Source organism: Lepisosteus platostomus, chromosome 22, assembly GCF_059453375.1.
Source record: "Lepisosteus platostomus isolate fLepPlt1 chromosome 22, fLepPlt1.hap1, whole genome shotgun sequence".
In the NCBI taxonomy this organism is placed as follows: Eukaryota; Metazoa; Chordata; class Actinopteri; order Semionotiformes; family Lepisosteidae; genus Lepisosteus; species Lepisosteus platostomus.
The window spans coordinates 14,941,279-14,966,916 of NC_142632.1; the positions used below are offsets into that span (position 1 = coordinate 14,941,279).

At 41.6% G+C, this 25,638-nt stretch overlaps 1 protein-coding gene across 12 annotated transcripts in view; it reads right to left on the bottom strand.

Annotated features, from left to right (window-relative positions):
• The window catches only part of tspoap1 (TSPO associated protein 1), a 93,127-nt gene that overhangs the window by 66,495 nt on the left and 994 nt on the right, over positions 1-25,638 (bottom strand). For 11 of the 12 annotated variants that reach the window (XM_088616549.1, XM_088616545.1, XM_088616544.1 and 8 more), the window contains exon 2: positions 23,142-24,329. In XM_088616549.1, the coding sequence (XP_088472675.1) occupies positions 23,142-24,170 (1,029 nt within the window). In that variant the 5' untranslated portion in view covers positions 24,171-24,329. Of the gene's footprint in view, positions 1-6,219; positions 7,526-23,141; positions 24,330-25,638 lie in introns of those variants that run through there. The other variant, XM_088616552.1, reaches the window with a different exon arrangement.

Here is a 25,638-nt window from a genome sequence, read left to right on the forward strand (position 1 = left end):
TTTGTTTGGCACAAAGTGCAATAAGATTAATTAAAAAAAACTATCAGGGACATTAACAAAAATAAAACTGCTCTATGCTTCCCATTTTCAAATGCCTCCATTTTAAATCAGTACTACCAATTAAATTAGAAATGATTTTTTCCACTGTATTTGTGACCTCAATCAAACATTCCTTTTAAAGCAAGCTAACCAGACTTGACTGACGTAGTTTTTACTGATGCTTTCCGATTCATTATAATTAAAAAAGAAATGACATCCAAGGAATCACTATCAATATATTTCATGCAACAACTCCAAAGGAAGGTTAACTGAATTTAAAAAGGTGTGTGTGTGGGGGTGGGGGGAGTTGACTGAAGAGCAACACTGCAAATGTTTTAAATAACACTCAGCTAATTGCTGGACTGTCTTAATAAATGAAAAAACAAGAAGCAAAAGCTGATCAATGCATATCGCTCAGAGAGGCAGACCCACAATGAGTTTTCTTACAGATTTTAGATTCTAAGACCTGGGCAGTGGGCTTATCTTTGCCAACATGGTGCTGCAATAATCCCCGATCAGCTTCTGAGATCTCTTCATTACGAAGCCTGAAGAGAACACAATGAAAACTGTTTTGTACTGGGTGAGAAGCCAAAAGGCGCTGCTGTATCTGTTGATGGGCTTTTCCAGCAGATGGGGGATTTTTACCAATGCCACATCAGTGATTCGCCCATGTGTATGGGATGTAGAAGACCATTATTTGCAATGTGTATTTAATTGGAAGTAAAGAAGCAACCTGGTACAATGCTCATCGCTTCTCGTAAAGGCGGGAAAGATGAGGCCTAATGTCTGGAACTGAAGTGCATCCACAGCTGGGTCTTCATTTATCAAAATATCATTTATCCGTTTAGAAGGTAATTTTCACATTAATGGTAACACGAAAGCAGTTCTCCAGGAACATCTGCACAACCAAATCATTTTAAATGCGTCTGTTCACTCGTTCTATTCTCTGGTGATTAAACCTCCTTTATCTTATTCATGCTACAGTTTTAACAAGATCTACGTGTTCACTGACTGACTGACTCTAGAATATGGGATCACCAAGGGTTCAAATTACAGCAGCTTAAAATTTCGTGAAGCATCTCTTAAGTTTTCAGCATCTTAGAGTGAAAAATTGTCTTTTCTGACCAATATCAGAAGCAGTTAGAAACAGCACACAATCAATTCAGAGAACGACAAGCAAGCAGTTTTCCTGATCATTTGATATAGTCAAAATATTCCAGTAAGTTTTGAATTCCTTGAATCTTTAAGCTTTCAGTCCTGCTTTAGAGGGATAACACTGTAATTTGACAGTTGAGTGCTTCTGCGTGCACAGATGTAAATTGTGACTTTCTCTTGAAGGGCCTACAAAGGCAGGAGATGGATTGTCCGTTTAATCCATGGTTTTCACACTTCACCGCCTCATCTAGAGAGTCCTTCACATTTCACAAGGGGAGAGAAAAAAGCAAAGGCTGGAGAACTAATTCAATGTAACAAATTAAAAAATGCAACTTCAATTACTGTGAAAACATCTTGCCTTTGGACGTTTACTCAAGTTCTGGATTGAGTAAACGTCCAGATGAAAGTCTGACAAAAACTCGTATTTTCTTGTAAATAATACACAAAGGATTATTGTCCTGTTCTGCGGGCCACATTACATTTCAGTGCAGGGAATCAGTTGTATTCAGGCACTAATTGCTTGCCTAGGTTTTTAAAAAACTGCACACTATCTAGGGAACATATCCTCTGTGACGCAGCCAGGCTCCTTCTCGACTACTGTGAAGGCAGAAATTCTTCCCCTAACCTTGGAAAGTGGGACAGTACAGACCTGCAGTCCAGACTATTCCTCCACCCATCCAGCACTGCAGTTTTTCAATGAGAGGAAGCAGCTCTATCAAGTCCAAACTGTGTCAACTTGAAAACCGTAACAGACATCTTTTACTCTCTGCTGCAATTATTTCCCATTATATCCCGATGCTACATTTGCACATGAAATCAGATATTTATTATAATGCACTTCATTGATCTCAGAAATTAGCTAAGTCATCAGAAATAAGAAGGTGTGAAGGGCTGGATTAGTAAAAATGGGTACAAGATGAAGCAGTATTTGAAGTAAATCATTTTCTAGGGCGCTCAATACCTTGCAAGGCCTCTGTGTATGGTGCACCACTTTGTGCCGATACATGTTTATCACCAGTTATGAAAAAAGGCTCAAGGGGTTTAACGGCTGGATTAAAAGAAAAGCATAGGCATCAAATTAATCAATATCAATAACACCACTGAAACTGTTCTTTGTAACGACCTGCTAAATACTAATCAATGCATTTTTCCACCTGTGTATAACAACCATTGAAAACTACAGGTAACTGCCTGATGCAATTAAAGTTGCTCAAACATTGGCTTGAAGAGTTTGACCCTGTTCAGGGGAAACAGGGCCCAAAGCTGTTGCACTTTTCCTCTGCCTCCTGCTTCCATCACCAGCACCTGATTCGCACTGTTGTGGAGCAGTGGCTTAGCCAAGTTCAGCATGTACAGTAACTGGACAAACTTGGAACCATTTACCTGGCAAAGGCCACAACAGCAGAAAAAGATGACACCTTTATTCTAAAACAGCTTAATGAAATTCATTTGTATGTAAAAAAAAAAAAGGGCGCATGCTAAAACCCTTCTGATGCTATTGCCTCTTTATACTTTGCAACAGAACTTGATTTTTGATTTGAATAAACCACTACAAGATCAACTGCTACTGCGATAGACGTTTTATAATGACTGTCATTAGGTGGAGTTCAGAACAGCGAAGGCGAGAACTCCAAGGATAAATCCTCAGTCCGTGCCAAGCTGTGCTCAGAGCCACCCAGGTCTAATGTGACTAATCCAGTGAATGGGAATAGGGGGCGCTTTATCCCAGAGAGCCCTAGTGCTCAATCAGACGGATTCAAGCCTTTTGATCAGTGCAGCGCGTGCAAAGATAAGGTTCACAAGTGAAAGACGAGATGGTAGCTGTAAGAAGAACTAATTAGACTATCTGTATTGTGACCAATCAGGATACAGCAAACAATGGAAGCACATTCACATGATGCATGGAAGGACTCCTATCAGTCTACTCCAAGACCAGAAGCCTAGGGACAGGGATAGAAGGTGTTCACTTTTTCTTGTCACTTCCACAAGCACATCTGTAAAATGTGATTTTGTCCATTTAGGCCTCAGCTCATAGCGCAAAATCTGGTTTCTTTTTACTGAGCAGCAAGAAAACTCACACTCTGGCTATGAAGCAGATAAACAGCACACTGGTTCAGCTTCACAGGGCGACCCTTTGTGCATTCAAATCCAAATGAAAGTTTTCATTTTATGTGAAAAGCAGCTGGTATTTACAGCACATCATATGCCAGCAATAAGTCACGAAGGAGGCTGGTGGGTCTCTCTCTGTGGCGTTCAATTTACAGTTGTCTTGTGCATAGGGAATAGGTGAGCACCATTGTCTGAGTGCCATCCTTAATCATAATTTACATGGGCATGAATAATGTATCCGACAGGCCAGGGGACGACTGTGGCATGCAGTTTATTAAAAAACAGTACAGGCACTGGCCAACATGATAGCTCATTAAAGCTTAAAACGGGGATGACAATAAAATACGGGTTGTTGCCTGCACTCTGCAAAAAATAAATAATTTCTGCTCTTCTCCCCACTGGGCAGACAGCACAGCTCCTGATCCGAAAAAATAATTGTTTATGCATCATTTAAATGCGCTTATTTGGAGATGCTCAAATTCACAGCTTAATGCCCTGCATGTAAAAGAGCATTAGAACAGCTAAAATGAGCAATAAATACAAAATTGTGCTGCAAACAACTCGTTTTTCAAATTTCCTTCTAGACATTATGTACAACATTTTTGTTCTTTACAAAACCTTCCTGTTATCAACAGAAGAGTTTGGGTTGAGCACAAGGTGGTTGTTCAAAACATGTAACCTAAAATAACCATTTGTCCAATTGTACAAGAAATCTACTAAATAAATGCACTAAAAAGACTTTCCCATTTTATTTCTAAAAATGGCTTACAACTACACACAGTATTTGCCAGGTCACAGACTTATCATTAAGCACACTTCTAAGAAAAAACAATAGAAAACATAAGTCTAATCTTCACTGAAACCTCACTCTTAAATACAGGATCTCAAAGGTTCAGTGCACGGTCCGGCATTTAAATGAAGAACCCAGCAAGCACATTACTATCACCAGCTGCCCAGTACAAATAGAAAATGTTCATTCACGATAATGAGTTGGATGCAGTGTGGCTGCTCTATATAGGTGTTTGATGAGATGTGTCCAAGTTCAATATGGTAGGGCTGGGAGGGGTCACAGGCAGGTCAGCTCTGTGCTGCCAAGCTGCAGTCACTGAGGCAGACATTCAGGTTCCTCAGACACCGATCAGCACAGAGCGAACAGCAAGGGGCCCACTGGAACTCTCCCTTTTTCTTAACCAGAAACCATGTTTCACAGATGATGCCTGAAAAGTGCTCCGAGAACCAGCACACATTTTTTAAAGAAAATCATAGTAGGCTTACTATTAAAATTTATCTTTTCAGTTTAGAGGTGATGGGACATTTCACTACATGTTGCAAACTGACTTGTATAGATAAATCTGCTCCTGAATCATCCTTAACATATACACTGTAGCATATTTGAATGTCTAAAAGACTTTTTACATTAAAGATTAGAACATTTTAGGGTATACTTATGTCAATAGGAATCCAGAATAGCAGAAAACTATTCTAAGATGCCCATTATAAGGGCATCAATAGCAGATCAATATTTTGCTTAAAGACAAAATTAAACAATTTCAAATTTAAAAACCTTGGGAAGCTGCATTAAACAGTTCATCTGTGGCTCAGATGTTCACAAGAGTTCTATATTGTAAGAAATAGTTTAAAACAAATTAAGCTTCAGGGTTAGTAGCTACAGTGTGGGTTAAGGTAATCTTACCCAGCAATTAGTAACCAGCACAACTAGAGCTGCTACCATTCATTAGATAAAGCTTAAAAGGAAAAATAAAATCATAACATGCCAACATAACATTCAAGATTCAAATAAACCTGTACTGAAGCTGGTTTTACATTAGACTACAGTTAGTGTATACAATATGCAGCATCTTAAACTAATTTTATATTAAAAGCAGCTGTCACACAGGGTATGTTTTTAAACACCTGTTTCTTGAAACTGAAATATGACGACCACCGTAAAATGTCAGATTTTCTATCCCTTTCCTAACCACTTCATCCACAATGGAGCTTATCCGGGCAAGCAACGGGCACAAGACAGGATACACCCTGGATGTACAGGGCGCACAGACAGACACTCATGCTCTCACATGAGGGCCAGTGGTCCCAGAAGCCAGGTAACCTACCAGTATGACTTTGGAATGTGGGAGGAAACCTGAGCACCCTGAAGAAACACATGCAAACAGGGGAGACCATGAAAACTCCACGCAGACAGCACCCCAGGAACTGAACCCCTGGCCCCAGTGCTGCAAGGCAGTATAACAGAGAAGGTACTGTACTAGACACAAGCTGGGTCCTTCTTTAAAAAATAAATAGCTCAGTCTGACAAGTCTGGCAACACTGGTTATCCGATTAGGTGAGGAAGACTATATGAGGAAAAGAGAACTTGAAAAATCCTCAGATGCTTGTATTCTGCCTTAAGATCCAGCATTCATAAAGAGCAGCGAAAAGAAAATTGCTTCAGAAAACTACCACATTTAGCTAAGGCCTATCTGTGCATCTCTGCTACATCTGTGACAGCTGCTTCAGTCTTTCCACACTTAACGTTACCCTCTTTAAATAACGTATGATGCAATATTGTTCATTATCAACGCTCATGTAATAAGAATTTGTTCCTGGTCTGCTCCTATTTTTTTGACGTGTTTTTATTTATTTTTTTACTTTCTGGAAGCAACATGCACAGGAATTGTTCCCCTTCCGTTTATAATACAGAGCCACCGTGTTGTGATTTACATACATTTTAGGCACTTCTAATTGCATATACCAGTACTGAGAAGCATTACAAAATGCAACAAATGCTACTTTTTACCACAGGCGTATGCATGATCAAAGTTAAGAGCTATAGAATTCAGAAATGGAGTTATCTGCGCTGCCTGAATGATGCGCAAGACTCGAGCAAAGAAGAGCAGTAATGACGAAACCTCTTACCTTCCCAAAACCTCCCACCTCACAGCCATTGAGCCCCTCGTAGAGAGAGTGGTGCCGTTTCCCCAGTATGGAGGCTCGGAGGGCAGCGATGTTAGTGCCTCCTGTCCCGGCAGGCTTGATAAGGGAGGCATCCCGGTCTTTGGCACTCATTTCCTCCGGCTTATCCCGTTGTGGTACCAATGCTTCCATCTCCGTTTGGCTCTCCATCGCTCCGTCTGCCGCAAATTGCTCCTTCCTCACACACAGATCGTACATCACTCTGTCACTGCTGACCGGGATCAATGCAGCCCACAGATCGCATTTGAGCGAGAATCGCTTTGTCGAGGGAATTAAAGAGATGAGATGCGCAACACGAAACTTCAAAAGGAGCCCTGTCCTGATTGTACTCACAGACTCAGAAACCCCCAAGGAATCAGCACTAAGCCCGCAGTCTTTAAGTGTCCAACAGTGAGCAACGAGATCTAATGGATCAGTTACTGATAAGCCTTGCAATTACCTTTGTTGAGCAAAGAGCCAAACAAGTTCATTGGTCTTTGAGCCAGACTTCAGCACCACAATCAGGAACTGATGCACAGTGATGTACAAGTCCATTTAAGACAAATAGCTCCTGTGAACCACAGGTGCATTAAATATTGCTTTAAAAAATAAAAACTCCCAAGAACAAAACAAAACAGAGACGTCCGCGCTTGTACCTCCTCATAAATAAAAAATAAGGTTCTGACACACAAAGAGAAGATGTCTGTGTCTAAGTATCATGCATTAAGCTGCATGCATAAGAACTTCTAAATCAAATTGTTGTGCCATCTTAAAGCATTTTATGACAGCACCAAGACGTCGTCCTCTTTCAGAGATTGCTCCGTATATTTCTGGCACAAGAATGTGCCTTTCCCCCTTTTCGGTTTTGAAAGGTACAGTAGCTTCTGATAATCAGTGGTGCAAAACCTCTGTCAATGCTGTTTAGCCCCAGCACAAGAATTGAAAGTCATTTATTCCCAAAAGCACTGGCTCCTTCTCTTGCATTAGCCTGCTGCCAGCTCCTGTGACCGAGCAGCGTCTCTGTGGCATTCGTTAGTGCGTGAGGGAGGGAGAGCGCACCCTGGCTTCCTCAGATACTGTAGCTCCCCGTCACTCTCTGCCCACGGATCCTGTGTTGCAGCTGCAGGCCCCAGGTGTTAGTCCAGCCATGCACATCCGCTTCCTAAAGCGTGGTGCCCCTCTGCTTTCTCGAGACTCCTCCACAGATATCTACCCGCAGTGGCGAATGCTGACACTGAGGACTTCAATGAACTGTTCCCCAGCAGCCTCATCTCAGTTTTAGAGATATCAACATTAGCATGGGGGAGAAGAGAAGGGGGGGGTGATTCCGTCCACCTATCAGATCAAAGCAGCTCGGGGGAACTGACCAATCTCACTGCAGTGAGTGCTCGTTTCCATGGCAATGATGCTGGAATGGTGTGTTTGCTCTCTATTGATTGACTTAAGTGGAAACTCACTGCAATACTGGGGTCTGCAGTCATCAGTTGTGAGGCGCAGACTTGGATATCGTGTGTGCGTGCCAGTGCATCGTGCCCACACGCACACATGCATGCTGTCTATGCACATCATATGTAAATAGGCACATATGACTGCGTCTCTGCAAACATGTTCAAGAGATATTTATGCAGAAGCGAGGGTCATGCATCCAGTTAAGCACAAAGTACACACATATAGCCTATGTTCTCAAACAATTCCCAGGCTGAACTGACACTGCCTAGCTAAATGAGCAATTTAGTCATGGGAACACAGGGGCCAAGAAATAGTGCTAAACAGAGCCTCTGACAGGAAATAAGAATCTGGACAGGTGTTGTGATGCCACACTCCTGCATAAACATACTATACTTTGCATATTCATTAAGACGCAACTGATGTTAGCATGTTTCAGTCTTCCCCCTTTTGAGTTTAAAAAACAATAGCAGAACAATGGAATCACAGCAATATATCACCCGATCAAGCATCTGGCTACTAAAGGCATGTAAAACATGCCTTAGAAGAAATGTGCTTGCATAGTGAGATTATGATTAATTGCAGCTTTTGAGAGGAAAAATATTAAACTCAAAATAATGAAGACTTCCCGTTGGCAATTCCCCCGGGCAAATAAAGCGTGCACCTGGTTTACAAGATTATAAAATTATAAATTAAATGGCTCTATCTGGATTAGTTAATTCCACTTCCCATTTCAATTGATTAGCTATCGAAGCTAAAGTTCACAACATCTTGAGGTCCACTGCCTACAGTACATTCTAGACAAGTTCCTTAATTTGGAGTTACTGCACAACCTTTACACCTTTAATGCACAAAAAAACCTGTATGGCACTATTAACGTGATTAAAGTGCTTTCTTTCGTTTTTTGGGGCCAGAGGCATTTCTGTGTTTTTCTCTCTGAGAATGGAAACCTTGCATCCTAATCACAGGACCCCACATTTTGTAGAAATGCATTAATACTTCCTACCACACAAGCCCCCTGAAAGCAGATGCATGTATTTTAGAAACCATTCATTCTGCAACTAAGATAACAGTTGCATGAAAAATAAAATACTCATTCTGAGAAACTGATGTTATCTTTGTGTATTTGTAGCGCCTTTACAGTTATGATTTTTAGCACTGTGGGCCCTGGAGACAGTAAATGTGGATTGGCAATCCTCTTAAATGATTACGTCATTGGTCTTGAGGTTTCCATGGCAGCTGGCTAGAGTTTAGGACCCTACCTGATGTACAGAAAACCAGTAACCCCAGGCAAGGATACCCAAACTTTAGCCACATCCTACGAATCACCAGGTGTTTACACAAGAGTACACTGTCAGGCTGAATCAGATTCTCGGAGTCAGAAATTAGCCAGAACAGGCTCATTTCATTTGTAGCCTCTTATTTTTTTGGACATCTAGGGAACACCACTCCATTTACTCGCCTATCAGCTGCGCTGTGCGTGAGACTGCTATTAAAGCAAAAGTCTGATCTGCCGATATGGTTTAGATTCTTCATAGTCAAGCAAGCTGCAGGCTCAAGTACTTAAACATCCTTTGCTTTGATTCACTACAAAATGAAATCAGTTTGACTGCTTGTTTGTGCATGCTGGTCATTGCTACCAGTGTGCAACAAGCTGCTGTGCTATACTCAGTCAGCACAGAAATTGAAATTCCACACAGGTTGTCCTTTCTCTATTGGTATTTTCAAGCAGGCAATCTGCGGACATCTTGGCATCCTTGCTCATTTAATTTTACGGTCATAAGGCTGCAGATTGCTTCTTAATAAAAGCCCCTAAGTCTTCACATACTGTACAGGCATGCTTGTGAAGAACTGCCTACTTCCACAAGACTGAGGGAGGTCATGCATTTTCACACAATGCAAACCTAGGCTTGTTAGACCAGTTCTGAACAACCTGATTCCTGCTCAGATACTGTTGTTGTCCACGTGAACCTGGTATCAAATTAACCATCAGAGTGCGAATATATAACCCTATGGAATAGCATAGCATCCTACACTCTACAGGGTGGTCTTTCTGAATGGCTTTAGCTGATGCCTTTTAACAACCTTCATTCAGGAGCCTTTAAAATGTGCCAGACTCATGTTTATGCGATTACGACCTTATCATGCCAAGGCAGGGAGCCAGCGCTGTCGTATTTTGAATGCATACTGTGATGTCAATCTGAAATGGCTAATGCACTGTGTCAGCAGCACAGGATTTGCTTATTGAGAAAAATGAAGTCTGATTACTTCTATTCCTGCTAGTGACATCCTGATTTGTTAGACACCTCCAGCATCTGCAGCACAGCGCTAATCGGACGCAGTATTTTTAAAATGCACAGTATCCATTGAGCAAAAATGGTGAAGCTTAGAAACTTTTCTCAAGACAGAATGGAAAATATTCATGCTTACTCAATAGCAGCACAGCATGAAGCACATTCAAGTGGGTAATGTCAAAGATGAGCACAGAGTAAATTTCAAGGAATAAGCTTCTAAACTGCTTTTTTTCCCCCCATGTCTTTTGAAGTCCAAAAAGTGGCGTTGTGCACATTTAAAGACTGTTAGCCCCTGATATTAAACACTGTGGCATTTATAAAACATTATGCACCTGCTGGGCTGCGCGACTGTAGAACATCTGCTGGCTGATCTAGCAGACAGCACGTGGCAGACTGCATTCTTCACTTAGCGGCTTGAGGTACGCTCACCTGTGCAAGACATCTCAATTTGGTCGTCCTTTAGCGTATTCATCACAACTGATTCCCTTACAGGTCTAGAGGAGTTTAGACTTGCTTACTCTGGCCCACTGGTGTTGCTCATATCCATGTGCTAGAGCCTGCACAGACATTCAGTCCAGAGGAAAGAGCGCTAATGAATTTGCACACATTGCAGCAATAGGAAAGCTAGAAAGGCTGCTGATACTCATCACCCCAAAGACGGTGCCTGTGTATTGTGTAGTGGATGTTTGGATTTTGGAATAGGAGACAACAAAAGTGAACAGAAAAAAAAAACAACAACAGATCAGACGGCTTAATGGAGCTCAGGAAACCGGTTGTGAGTTGGAGCCCAAAAACTGGGCACTTCGAGGCCTGTTCTCCCCATCACATTTTAATCTTGCTGAGCTCCACATGAAAGGTGCCATACCCTGTAGGTAACCTTTTACATTTATAGTTATCGCACATTAGTTATGCATCTTTTAAGGTCACCACATCTGCATGAACAAGTTTGCCAGAATCAAACTGAGGTAAAAGCACTCATCCTAACTAAGGACCAGGGGCTTTCTAATGAGGTAGAGTGAGCAAAAGACATGCCTCTTCTCCATTCAGCATTAACTCTCCCTCTCTTAGAAGGCAATGTGGATCTTGAAGTATGTCAAAACATGAATGGGCTCTGGGCAGGAGTGCACTGCAGAAGAACTTGTAGGTATTTCATTATTCTCCACATATAGAACCATAGCTATGCCTGTCCATGCCACAGTAAGTGGGTATATAATAAAAAGGGCAGCATGGTGGCACAGCGCTTAACATTGGCGTCCCACAGTGCTGGGGCCTTGATTTCCATTCCCGGGGTGCTATCTGCATTAATTTAGTATGCCACCCCCTATGTTCATGTAGGTTTCTTCCAGGTATTCCAGTTTCCTCCCACAGTCCAAAGGTATGTTGGTAGGCAAAGCAAACTGGCTTCTGGGACTTGGGCTCTGTGAGTGTGTGCACATCTGTGTCTGCCCTGTGATGGGCAGGCGTCTCATCCGAGTGTATCCTGGTTGAACCTACGGCTTTTCGGGTTAGTTTCCATCTCCCCTGCAACCCTGATTTGGATAAAGTGTCTATTAAAATGGATGGACGGCTAATAAAAAAGGCTATTCTAAATTGTAAGGAAAGAAAAGCTCTAAATTTGGCTTTGTGAAAGATTCAATCCCCTGCTTTTTCATTTTAGCTTTGCAGAAAATATTTCTCCCCCCACCCCCACTTATTAATCATGCCTAACCAAAGGGCCATAACAAATAATTTATTTGTCAAACTACCACAATCTGGAATTAAAGGTGTGACATGTATTTATCTGTAATTACACCTTGCTTATTGGCAGTGTGACTAAAAGACACAATGCATTCTGAAAAAGGCCATACTCTGAAATTCTTCAGACTACCAGAACAGCATCAGTCAAAACCATAATCAAAAGATACATTTCCTAACAATAGAACTCAGATCGCAGTTATTAGGTCTGAACACCATTTTACAGCACAAATCTAGAACAGACAAGCCAGACAAGCAATTTATTTTGCCGATTATCTTCAAAATGACTTTAAATGGATTTCTCAGAATTGCAGGAAAAAACGTGAGTTCTTTCAGATATTGTACTACAAAGGAAGCATATCCCACTAAAAACAACAGACGTTTCCACCTACTACTCTGAATTGAGTCATTATCCTTCAACTAGCAATGCTGGCTATCAAATCATATACGAAAGAGCAGAAAAAAACAGACAACTTCAAGTGATTTTGTATACTGGGATATAGAAGAAAAAGACAACTGGAAACATCAAATAATTAAAATAGCAAATATCTGGTTATTACATTTTTTATTGCATTCCCATGCAATGAGGGATTTGGAAAGTTTGGGATGACTAAGGGCAGAGAGCTTCCCCTGGCCAGCCCACGACCAGGTGTCTCGCATTTGGATGTGCTGCAAACTCAGCAACAATACACAGGAAATTGAAGAATTGAAGGCTGACTGGAGAAGAAGAAGCGTGCGTCGTTCCAACATCATGAACAGCCTACTGGTGCCTGGGTAGTTACAGAGGCTACAGTATTGCTGGGAGCCAAATGCACACTGGCTGACTAATCTAAAATGTACGACTGGCTGCGCTGGGCCAGTATCAGATGGATGCTACCAGTCATAGCCAGCTAGTGTCATGACCTTGGCCTGACCTTGCAACATCTGGGTTAAGCCACACTAAGGGAGCTAAAATATCTTTGTAGTTCAGGTGGGGAGCTGCGTCAGCATGCGTTGACTGCAAAGGAACAAGTAATAGGTTTATTTCATGCTGAAAAAAAGAAGAAGGTTTTCTTTTTGTTTTCTTTCTTCTTTTTTTTCAGCATGGAATAAAACTATTAGTTGTTCCTAAAATATCTTTGTATTTGTATTATCGGTTTATAAGGCATCATACCAGAACCTCAAACCGTATCCAAATGCTTTGCTCCGTGTTGGACACAGGCCAAATTGCAGCAATTAGCGAGTTGGTTTGCAATTACCTTTCAAATTGAAATGCAGCTTGTAATAATCACTATTAATTGATTGAATTTGTAATAAAATGCAGACAAGGCATCTCCATTTATATTTGATGAGTGCTGTGCCCCTGGCTAAAATGTCAGGCTTGTTTTTATGAAGCATGGATTATAATCATGGAGGCAGCTAATTAAAACGAAGACTCCTGAAAATGTACACTAGTAAATTTCATTTGTGCGTGCATCAGCAGGCATTCTGCACTAGCAACCCCACTACACTATAGTTCAGTTGTTGAGAAGTGAAAAATTACTTCATGGCTTCTGAGACCATGACTGGTGACTTACTGTACGATACTTCGGCAAACTGGGACATTAGTTGCATTAGAGGGTTAACAGTACCAGCATCGGACAGACACGAAAAGCCTGACAGTGTGAGAAGAGATCATTGAGGCAGCATTGTCCTCACCAAACAACCAAAGTTTTTGTCAGCTTTTAAATGACAATCACGTGCATGCATTGAGAAATACAACACAACTGCATTCTTTGTAACATTTTTAAACCCAAAACTCTTGTGATTTGTTTTTAATTAAATAAAAATTAGGTTCAGTTCAGTGCTAGTATGCTTGTCTTCCCGACACCCAAACACATCATCATATTCTGGACAGTCTACAGTACGTGCATTATAGACAATATTTCTGTGCACTGGAGAGCGTCCAAATTGACAAAATATGCAGCATGACACTGTTTTCACTCCATACTCTGGCTTTCCAGCACTTCAACAACACACTATCTCTGTGCACTTCTTTAGAGTTTAAAATAAGTGAGAGAACCATTAGCAATGGACCATCTTTGCTTTCATTATTATTCCCTCAGACTACCTCTATGGTTTCCATAGCTACCACAGTGAATTGTGGGACACTTAGCCAGCCTAAGTCAGACACAGACTTTGTTTTGACCATCAGGAATGACGTTTGTGAACAATGTGACGTGAACACAGTACTCCAAAAGAAACCACTAGGCCGTAACCCACATTTTGCTATATTTAACCAGAGACAGCTGTATTTCCTCAAATATAATACATTCAACTGATTTGGGGGGAAAATACAAATGGTACACTGATCCAACATCTCAGCTGACTCTGGAAAAAGCAAATGAAGGTTGCAGATACATTTCTTAGTGGGTTATGCATTTGTGATTCACTGTTTTCTGCTTCAACTGTTATTTGCAAAGCAAACCAATTAATGCTCATTAACCCGAACAGTTACTCATGAAGACTGCCAAGCACAGCCACCCTGCGACTCCCTTCCCTCTGTGTGCTGGAGATAAATATGAGTAATGGCTTCAGCCTGGCATGCAGACCCAAGTCACAAACATGAAATTATCGGTTTATTCTTGGCTACTAAATTGTTTAAAAAACTTAGAGGAAGATGCTGCGTTAGAGTGCAAGCAAGGAACACACACTGTTCAATCCCACGCTGGAAAGTAACAAAGGAAAGGAGAAAAATAATGTTTCTTGTGTAATCTACAGGCTGTACAGCAGGGGATCCCAGCCCTGGTCCTGCTGGATTACATTCCTTCCCACCTGCAGTACATAACCGAAGCCTTACTAGAGAGGAAGGAAGTTAAGAAGTTGCGTCAATTGAATATTGTCACAAGTTTGGGATTTTATTTCATTACGAATACAATGGTCAGGGTGGGGCATGTGGCTCTGTGGCTCAGGATCTGCGCCTGTGGCTGGAAGGATGCCAGCTCGTATCCCGGAGCCGGCAGAGGAATCTGAATTCTTCAGCATCTAGTGTTACTTTTTGTTTTACAAAAAAAAGTTAAAAAGGCAAGGGGTAAATAAATCGGGTTCAACAGGAAAGTAGTTTTCTGGCAAAACTGTACAATGCTGTCAAACATGAAAAAAGAATGTACAGTATGGATCTACAGAACAGCTTATAACAGTATCAACAGAATTGGGTCCAGTGATTGAGGACTTTTTCAGAATGTTATCTCACACCTCTTGTAATCATGCTGGATGGAAAAGTAATTATCATACTTAAAGCAGGAAATAATTTAAAAAACTTTCACGACGACAGAAAACCACATCAGTGAGACTCACAGGAGATTCAGATAATATTTAAATATTCAGAAAATGTTCAAAAACGAGAGACCATGGCTAATACCTGGAAGCACCGTTTTTCATACTTCCATCTTTAAAAAACGTCTCGGATCTCAGACGCGTCTTCAGATGTTTTGATGTTTTGACATTTTTCTCTACCCTCCATATCGCCTGCTGTTCACTCCTCGACAGGCAGCAATGCTTCTCTGCCTGATCTGCCCCTGCATCCTGACAAGCGTTTTAAGTTTCGTCTGAGTCGCTGCCTTTCATTTCAAATGAGCAGCCCAGAGAAAAGGGTGTGGGGGACTAGTCATAGTTGCTAAAGAGTTTGAACACTGATCTCTTTTGTTGTGTCAGTAGATTTCTGCTATACAAATGGGTGGACTTGGAAGGCTGGAGCAGACAGTGATGCTCGCTAAGGATGAGTGAACCTTTCACTTATCTATGACAAGGTGACACACTGTGAGCAAAGTGATAGCGAAAGATATGAAACAGCTGTGCACTTCAAAAGTGGAGCCATTCCTGGCACGCTTCACTAACCTTTCAGAAGTGTTCAGCTACCTGTTCACGAGTTATCGGAAATGTTTTCTACTTCACGTCAAATATGACGTGCTATTGCAGCAATCAGCACAGCTGCAACGATAGCAATGGCTGCTTGACTTCAGCAAAGCCGAGATCTTTTCCTCAAGAACAGCTCAAGCTAACCCTCAGCCACAGTGGGTGCGAGATGATTCACCTTGCTGTGCGCAAATCCTTGCTTATTACTGGGGCCTAATTTAGAGGACTCCTAGCAATAAGCAAGTGTGCAATGACCTATTACATCTGAACTCACTCTCATTATTAACACAGCGAGGCAGCCATCAGCCTAAATGAATTCTAGACGGTTAAAGGGATGTTTGTCTTCATGCCAAAATGTAATGACTGAATTTATTAAGTAGGTTTTGTGGAATCCACAAGGGAAGAAAGCAGAAGGAGAATTTTCAACTTCCTCAAGGTTAAATTACCCTAATAACGATGCTTTTTCCTCCTTTGAGGTGATTTAAAAAAAAAAGTCAATAAAATTTCTCCTGCCAACATCCTCTCTCCCCAAGAAAGCAGAAATAAATACGTTTGGATATGATGCAGGTCAAAGCTGTATCCCCCGTTCCTTCAGGGTCTTGTTAAACACGTCTGTCAGATTCAAACCCAGATTTCAGTGGCCTGAACCTGCCTCATTTTGGGCAGATTTCATCCATTAAATCAAACAGTAAGCTAATAATAAAGCCTGAGTTTAAATATTACTTTAGTTAAATCTCTCTATATAGTAAATATATAGTTTCTACATTACATTTGGAGTATAAACTATATTAATAAAAGTTACATTTTAAAATAAAAATAAAACTAATAAAAGAATAAATGATGCAATAAGAAAGTCATCTTTCTTGGTCGCTCATCTCAGAAACATGCCCACAAAGGTCTTGATTTTATTAAAAACCATGCTGAGGATTCTCCGTCAACAGGCCCTCTTTAAAATGACGTCTAAGGTGCAAAATATTTTACTGGTATTGGGCTACGATTATTTTTTACCTGTTCAATCCACATTATTTGTTTGTTTTTCAGTTACATGCATTGCTTAGCAGTCACTTTAAGTTATCTCAGCAGAAAGACATCAAATAGTGCGTATTTTTGTGGGCCTCTGCTCAGTTGCAGCAGAGTCTCTGATAAATAATTAAAAGGCGCTCTGTGAAATGTTTTTTTAAGAAGAAAGACACAGTGACCCAGATATGCCAAATAATAAACATGGGAAATATATTCTTCAGATCTGGCTAAAACATCAGCTCCTAATGCACCCTAATCTGAAGCATGGCAAGAACTGCAGCAAACAGGAGACCTTGGTTCAGCAACATAAGACATACAGTAAATCAACTGAAAATAAAATAAATATTCCAAAAAGAGATAAGGAGGGAACATTAACATCCCAACTTACATTAAGTAAATGACTGAAATAATATACTTACTGAATTAACCATTATTAATCGACTTTTAGAACCGATACACAACTAAGAGACTAAATCCCATACATAGAATATCCAGTGAACATAATAAATGAAAGCATTGATTTCTATACTGAAACAAAGATGGAAGATTCTTTTCTGCTCTTTTCACAAACAAAGTCAGGGTCTCTAACTCACAATAACCTATTTATATCAAACAAACAAATGGCTATTCATAGGCTAGAATTGCTGTGTCATTTGCTAGGCATCCTTCTCTTTGCTAACGCTGGCTGCATTTGACATCCTCCCTGAAGCTGACACTCGCTACTCGAATGCATTCCAAGAGGATATCCCGATCTTTGCTTATTTTAAATTTTTCATTTAAAACCCAGGAGGAGGTCTAATTGTATGACATAATGTCCTGTTAACGAGTTGCTTGTTAACTGGTCTTGCAATCATGTTAGATGAAAGAATACACAGAAAGTGGGCACAATCCTCCCGTTTTATTCCTTCAGCTAGCTTTTGATGAGAATTCAGAGCTAAGGATTAGAGTTTCAAGAAACATTTTGCCCAGTGAATAGTGAAAAACTCAATATAATGAGCCAGAGAGGGTTTTGCAGTATTCATAAAGGCATGGGTAGATGGAGACAGGTGAGGGAGACCATCATTTCCTAAGAATTATTAATAACAGGCTTAAATAACTGTGCTTATATGGACCCACACCTGACTGCAATAGTAAAAGCGGGCTCTCTGCTGTCCTTGTTCACCTTGATAATCTCAGGGAGCCCACAGGCATGCCAGCAGGGGGCGTGGGGGTGAACAGCTTGCTGGGATTAAGGGTAAAGGGACAGGGAACTGGCAGACACTCTTCAGTCAGTAATCCCCCTCCTCCCATCCCCCCCTGCAGGCTGCGACCAACAGCTCCGCTGGGAATCCCCGGACAGCCCTTCCTTGCCGTCGCTGCCACTGTGACCGGAATACCAACGGCCAGGGAAAGTGACAGCGCAACTGAACGGGTCTGTGTGTGGCAGGAGCAGCAGAGGACGGCGGCCAACGATTACCTTCCATGGCACTGAGCAAGAGCAAGCCCACACCCCGGAGCAAATGCGGTTGTGAGCACTACAAAACCTAATTGCCCCATCTTACATTGCTTTTACAGCTCAGGGCATCATTAAGAGCTGCGCAATGCCAGCGAAGGGCCTGGATTAAATTGTCACTCGATGACCTCTTCCGATCTTAAAACGCAAACGCAGTGCTCAGTTGGTCGCCTTCTGCTGCAGCTCAATGTAAACCTGTCAGCAAGCACTGGGTTTATAACCTCCAGCTGGAGAACAAGATGAGTTCTTCCACTTACTCCTGACCCAGGTATAAGCACCAGCAAGAAATCAGAGGCTGTCAAGTTCTATTCCGTGCAAGCCCTCGCTTGGGTTGAAGAAACCTTTTCGAGTAAATATTTAATGTGATGAATAGGCAATAATGCACCAGCCAGTCTTTAACTCTAATTACTTACAAAGTCAGAACAGAAGGTTATGCCAATCAAGGGAATACATATCATGATGCTAGAGACATGCATAGCATCATGTTGGGAAGTCTTTAGAAATAACCAGAGCACTAGAGCTCCACCTGTGTGCTCTAGTTATTCTGTATCTTTCCATATCACAGTGTAAGACCAGCGTAAGGCAACCTCTTCATCTTGAGTTTCTGTCATGTACACAACAGGGGAGTGATAGTACACCTCCCTTTTGGGGGAATTAAATTCTTTCAGGGAGAGCAGAAGCTCCTGGTCCCTGTCATGCCAGAACAGTTTTTTGTGGGGGAGGATGGGTTCCCCTTTTCCAATAAGAGGCAGGAGAGATCCTGAAGACAAACCATGCCTTGGAAGCCAGACGAAATCACAGAGCAAAAAAGCAGGAACTGACTGGCTCTGCCTCATTCACCACAAATTAATTAAATCTGTTGTTAATTCTCCACTCTAGTTGTATCATTTCATGCTACAAAGAATATTTTGTTTTATGTTCAGCGTGTAATAGCTTGAGCACTATTATAAACCTTTGGACACACTGTACTTCACCAAGTGTGAGGCACAACTACAGTAGCTGTTACGTTCCAAAGAGCATAACTTTGTCAAAAAGAAATCTGGCGAGATTTTAACATAAGAACATTTGCAGGACTAACCTCAGGCTCCCTGCATCCATCATATAATGTCTTTAATACCATTATATTAAAATACATGACAAACCTTACAGTGGAATAGTGGATTACATGTGTTAAATCTGCCTAACATTCAATAGCTAGATGGAAAACAACAGCTTACCAGTATTACCAAAAATGACCAGAATTGTAAAAATCAGCATTTGTGCATTGATCCAGAATTCCTTTTGGTATTGCAGCCGACAAACGGCAGCATGTTCCAGAGGCGAACTAGATCATTAAAGCTCTGCTGCATAACTGAAATAACGGGATCTTGGCAAACAAGACGAAATACTGAGTGTCCCACACAGAGGCTGTCGGCCCCCACACCTTCATTAGGGAGGCAGCCGGTTTAATGAACTTCCCAAAATCAATCTCTAGGTTCCACAGCCCGACTCACTCGAGCGCGTTTCCTCTAGTGCCCCGCTTCTCTCCCACCCCAACCTGCTAAAATTACAAGAGTTCCCTGAGGGATGTGGGCCTGGAATCTGGCAGGAGATCTGCAGACACAGCATGTTTTCACAGAAATTGGCTTTAAAACCAACAGCTTCCACCTCTTTGCAATCATGAGCACAGGAGTCAGGGCGACGCAGCTTGCACATGAGGGTGCCTCTACAATCGCCCTCACCTTTAACACGGAATTAATACTTAAGGGCACAATTACAGCTGCAGTTTGTTTTATCCCTTAATCAGTAATGCTTTTAGGGCCGCAAATGACATTTATACTTTTAAATCAAACTTATTTATAAAGTATTAATAGATTGACAATGACACCTAAGCCCTGCTGTAAAATGTTGGTAACAAAAACCTAATCCTCCCTATAGCCTAAACTATAATGTTATAAATATCTTACATTATCAATTGTTAGCACTAGGGATATGTAAATTACTTCTAACATCATTAATAACATGCTACTAGACTATTTACAGACAGTTATTAATGGCAAACTAAACTGCTGAGGTCTTTATTTTCTTTGGGACACAAATGAAATATTAAAACTAGAATAAATCTATTCATTCCTCCAGGTGGGTGCTGTGCTATGGTGGAAGATGTCTGTAAAAATGAGATTTGTTGTTTCATCACTTTAAGCACAGCTGATGGGTCCAAAACACCCCCCTCCCCCCAGCAGTAAAGTTGAGGAGTCAAATGAGAAATAAGCCAAAAACCAAGAAGACTGCAGCTGCACTCATTTCTAAATTGTGCATTTTTGGAACGATTTCTTCCCAACGTAACAGCTGAAGAGGAAAAATGGGCTCATAATCAGTCGAAGGGCAAACATATGTTCAGAAGCTCAGCTGTGAAGGGATTCTGTCTGAGCCCACAGTTTCTAAATAAAGGCTAAACAGCTGTATTTGGCCTTCACAGGCAATGTCTACATTACTAGTGGTGTCTGACAGATAGTCTGTCTAGCAAACAAAGTTGCAATAACACATGAATTTCTCATTGCCACATAAAAGGAGGTGTCACATTATTTAATCAACCAAACCTAAATCGTGACAATTAAGAGCCACTTAATAAACATGTTCACAGATAAAGATGAAGAAAATAAAGTGCATTCTGCTGCAATTTTTCAAAAACACATTTTTTGAGGCGTTACACAAGAGTGAAACACAAAATGCGATGATACAATTTCCTCACACAGACCATCTCCTTCATATCTAAAAGGAAAAATAATGAACAAGAACAGATCGCCATGCAGAAGCCTTTATTGCTGGTAAAGACGTAATGATGTCTTAAAAAGAAATCTGCATCGCAGGCACCTCGAAGCAGTTAGCCATTTACAGAGATCTAAACCGGAATTTATTACACTGCACATTAAGATGGCACACTACATAAGACCAAGTCGCCCCGTCAGCACACTGTGCTTTACTGCTGCATGTGTTCATAATCATGTGTTTCACACTACAAGCTGTTCGCTCCCCCAGTATACAGTATAATAGGCCATGATGGCCACAGGGTATTATGACCAAAAGAACAATCCTAGATTTCTAGCTTGCAAGTATCCACACGCAAATCCCCCTGGGATACACCCTCCCTTTCGTCCTACCCAGCTGCTGCGCAGCACACAGCTCAGAAATGAAGCTATTTAACACGTCTGTGATCACATTACAATCCCTCGTTGGCTCTTCATTAAAATGATAATAGACAAAACCATGCGGCACCAAGAGCCCACAGAGGCAACACGCAGGGCTTTGAGACGGCCCTGTGTGCACATGTGCACAGTACAGGACAGAGCAAAAAAGGAAAAAAAAACAGGTTATTGCACAAATAGGTTTGTTCAATTCAATGCTGCCTCTCACAGCTCCCAACAAAATTCTTTTTTCCATTAAACACAATTTAAAAGAACCATACGCAACAAAGACTTGGTCTTATCTAGAAAATAATTTAGTGTTGTTTGTGTGAGGGGTTCCCCACTGGGGCATGTTTTATTTCAAACATGCTCATTTGTAGTGTTCTAGACACAAAGGTTTATACATATTTTATAGCTTAGGGGGAAATAGTTCAATTTTTATATAAATGGTTTAAATTGTTGAGTGACTGAAGACACGAAGTACCACCAAAATTGAAAATCACAGACGCGATACAAAACAATTCTCTATAAAGCCACTTTCCCAGGCGAATCTCCATGTAATAATTCTCTCTTCTACAGAACGTCTACAGAACTATTTCGTACTATTCTTTCCAAGAGCTTTAATACCTGGGAAGCCTTTTCCCCTTTCTATAACAAAAGGTCCATGTTGTGAATAGATTGTCATTTTTTATTTTACCTTCCATACAGGCAAAAAATAACCTGACCACTCTCCTAACTCTTCAGCTCAATGGGATTGACCCAGACATTCATGTCAAAACACTCTGATGAGTCTCAGTGGGTGAGCTTATGCATGTAAGAGATGCACTTATTCATAATGTCAGCTGAATGTGATGGCACAGAAACAGAAAATAGACTGCTGGCTTGCTTGTGTACAGAACCCATCTCTAGTTCTGCAGAACAGCTCTTTCAACTCCCCATTTGCAGCAAACGTCTCTTACAAATCCCTTCATTTTGGGGAATGAAGCTGTGCTAACCACTACATCACTGTGCTGTGCCAAAAAAATAATTAAAAACCTGCTCTGAGCTCTCTTGCAGTAAGAAACTTCAAGGACTGACAAAGTGAACTGGAAAATTTGTATATGGTACCATGAATGAGCATTCAGTCACTAACCTTGCGTTTCTGGGTCAATGCAATAAAGAGAAAGGGTCAGCAAAGATCGCCAAATGTCAAGACACAACAGGTGGACCTCACAAATTAAACATCATTGCAACCAATTGCAAAGAGAGAACTGCAAGAACTGCATTCTAATCCTCTGCATTCACCTCAGCTGTTAAAAACAGCTTGAAGCTCCCATGATGCCACAGAATATTTACTAAACTATCATATTGAGATCTGGGTGCTACACAAAACAAACATTTTACATATGTAAAGACACCACAGATCCAAGACTGCTAGCGCTCTAATCTAGTAAACTTGATGGCAATGTTGAAAGAATTAAAGCCTTTAGTAAAGTGAAAAAGTGTTAAATTAAGCTTTCTGAATAACAGAAATAATATAGACATCTTCCAAAATATCACCTATAGAGCCAAAAGTACCCTTTAATTTACATCCTATAAACAGCTAGCAATATCAGAAATTCTCATTGAATATGGAACCACATGTCTACTTATCACTGTCCCTGTAGTACTCTGAATGTTGCTCTGTGGCAATTGTAATTAAACAAATTAATATATTAATAGCAGCGTCCCATATGAGATCTGACCCCACAACATACCAGTCATTCAGCGTCCTGATCACTACTCCACACTGCTGCCTCAACCAAAGACTCAGGATGACATAGGCTAGGAGCATTAAAAAAATACCCAAATCTAGACCACAGACAAGGTAGGGAAGCCACTTACCAGAGTGTCCATATTGGGAAGGGCACCTTGAGATAGGGGTGACCTCTCAAAAACAGCAGACTCTGTGGAGGATTGGTGCTGGAGAGACATCTGCTTTTCCCCAAATGATATCCGTGAACATACGGATGCTGAGGACTGGGAATTAGACAGGCTGTTTGGAGAGCTTCCTGTGACAGGAGTGGAACAGCAAACATTTTTATCAAGCTCCATCCTTTGAGGAAGGCTCCTGGACTCCCGTCTCGCCATCTTGTCAGCCCCAGGAGAGAAATCCTTGCTCCTCGCCCTTCTGGGCAGCGAACGGGAACGATAATTATGCATCGACTCCTCGGCAGGCCTCGCGTGTCCCTGAAGCCAGCCAAGGGACCACTGTCTGCTGGTCTTGTCCTCCTCAGCCACCCAACTGTGGACCTCAAGCAAGTGCCTGAGGAAGAGGTTCTTCTCCAAATCCAGCTCCACTCGGAGACGTCGGATGAGGGCGGCCTGCTCTCCGTCCGTCTCCCATCGCAGTTTCTGAAGAAGCTGCTCTAGCTTGTGGTAGGTGTCCCTGTTGCTCAGGCAGGCGGGCTCACTGGGGGCTCTTTTGCTCGCCAGCCTGCAGGAGCTGCACTTGCCGATCAGTTCTTCTGCCAGCTGGCGTTGCAGATCCCGGGCGTGCTTGACGGCCGTCTCCCGCTCCTTTTCCAGGTAGACTCCGATCTTCCGCAGCTCCTCGTCTTTGCTGCGCAGAAGCTGCCGGATCTCCACCTCCCTCTCCTTGGCCAGGGCTTCCTTCAGCTTCTGCAGCTCCAGCTCTTTCTGCTGATCATGCCTAGAGGTCAGCTCCTCCACGACTCTCCGGTGCTCCTTCTCTGCTTTGGCCCTCAGGCGCTGGAGCTCGGAGGCGAACCTCCTGTGTGCCTGCCTGCTCTTGCCCCTTTCCACTTCGAGGGCGGCCTTTAGCTTCTCGATCTCCTGCCCACGCTCCCCGCGGAGCCAGCAGGTGCCTTTCTTCGACGAGAGAAGAAGACCGTTACTCCTGTCCTTGCCCATTGCGTTGATCGCAGCTTTCTTACAGCAAAGCAGGGACAGAGGGGGAGGTCAGCTCAGTTCAGGGGACAGCATGCAAAACTGTCGGACAGCCAACGAGGGCTCATGCAGGAGATTTTGGGAAGGGGGGATTGCAAGCTGCATGCATTCATCAAAGGGAGACTGAAAAGGCAAATGGGGGAGTTAGCAGGTATAGATAAAAATCAGAAACAAAGTTAAAAGATGTGATCTCAAACTGGCAATTCTGGCTAGGCAATCTCAATCGGGTTTTGGGATGGGTGCTACATATCAATTCTCAATTTACAAAATTAGGTTTTAAGCCCTAAACTTTTGCAGTAAGACTGAAATATAGAAATAGAAAGGTCTTTATGCCTCTATCAGACCTTGGATGAAATTTGGGTCAGTTATATCTTATATATCTTTCCTTTAAGTATCATCTATAAAAAGGGGATAACAATTTTGGATAGTACAGTCACAAAAAAAAAACTTTAAATTCATCATAAACTACATCCAGCCAATTCACCCTGTAACTAGAACTAAATGAATGAATTTCAGCTCTTGTGCTCCATGAAGGAAAGAAATCAGTCCTGACCAACTCCTGTCATAGTTTGAGGCCAATTGCATTATAATCCTTTAGAAAACACATTTGTAAATAAAAAGAACAGCAATGATTCCATATAAAGCATCTTGGTCACACGTTATTTACTGTCTGTCAAAAGGGCAGGGGTATTCCAAACCTTAACTTTCACATTAGCAGTAACAGATCAATAAAGCAATTGACTTTACACAGCTCATATTACACTCATGGGACTCGGTCACTCTTTAGAAACAAGAAAAATGCTGGCTTTATTGAACATTTTCCTACAGAAGAATGCAAACGCGAATGAGCAGAACCCACAGTTTTAGCAGTGCATGTATGGTCTTACTGAAACTGTCCTGAAATTGAGTTGATTCTTTAAATCACAATCAATCAACTAGGTAATTTGGGTTCCAGGGCATGATGCTATTGGTCATATGCCAGAATTCATCTATTAGTCATAGAAATATTGTAGGCAAAGGCTAGAACAATTTCACTGTTTCAGAAGTAGGCATTTTACTGCTTGGTAAATTATATCATACCTGTACATTTAGTGATGACTTCATTTAATTACAAATGATGGTACCACGCTCTTTACACTGAGAAAGTGGCTACAGGTTTGATTACCAATCCTGCTTGTCCAAGACCTATTGTCTTCTCTTCACAATTGCCTCGGAAAGCAAACACAGCTCGCTCGGACTTTTACAGTGTTACTACAGATAAGTGTGTTCTCCTGTATGAAGCCATCTTTATGGTACAAAAGTAGATACGGTATATTGCAAAATACTGGTAAGGTGTAGTTCCCGAGCAGTCGAAATCTGGACCGCACCGAACAATTAAAATAGGTGGATATTTATATCTGTGCTGCTTGCAGGCCGCCGACTTTCTAATTCT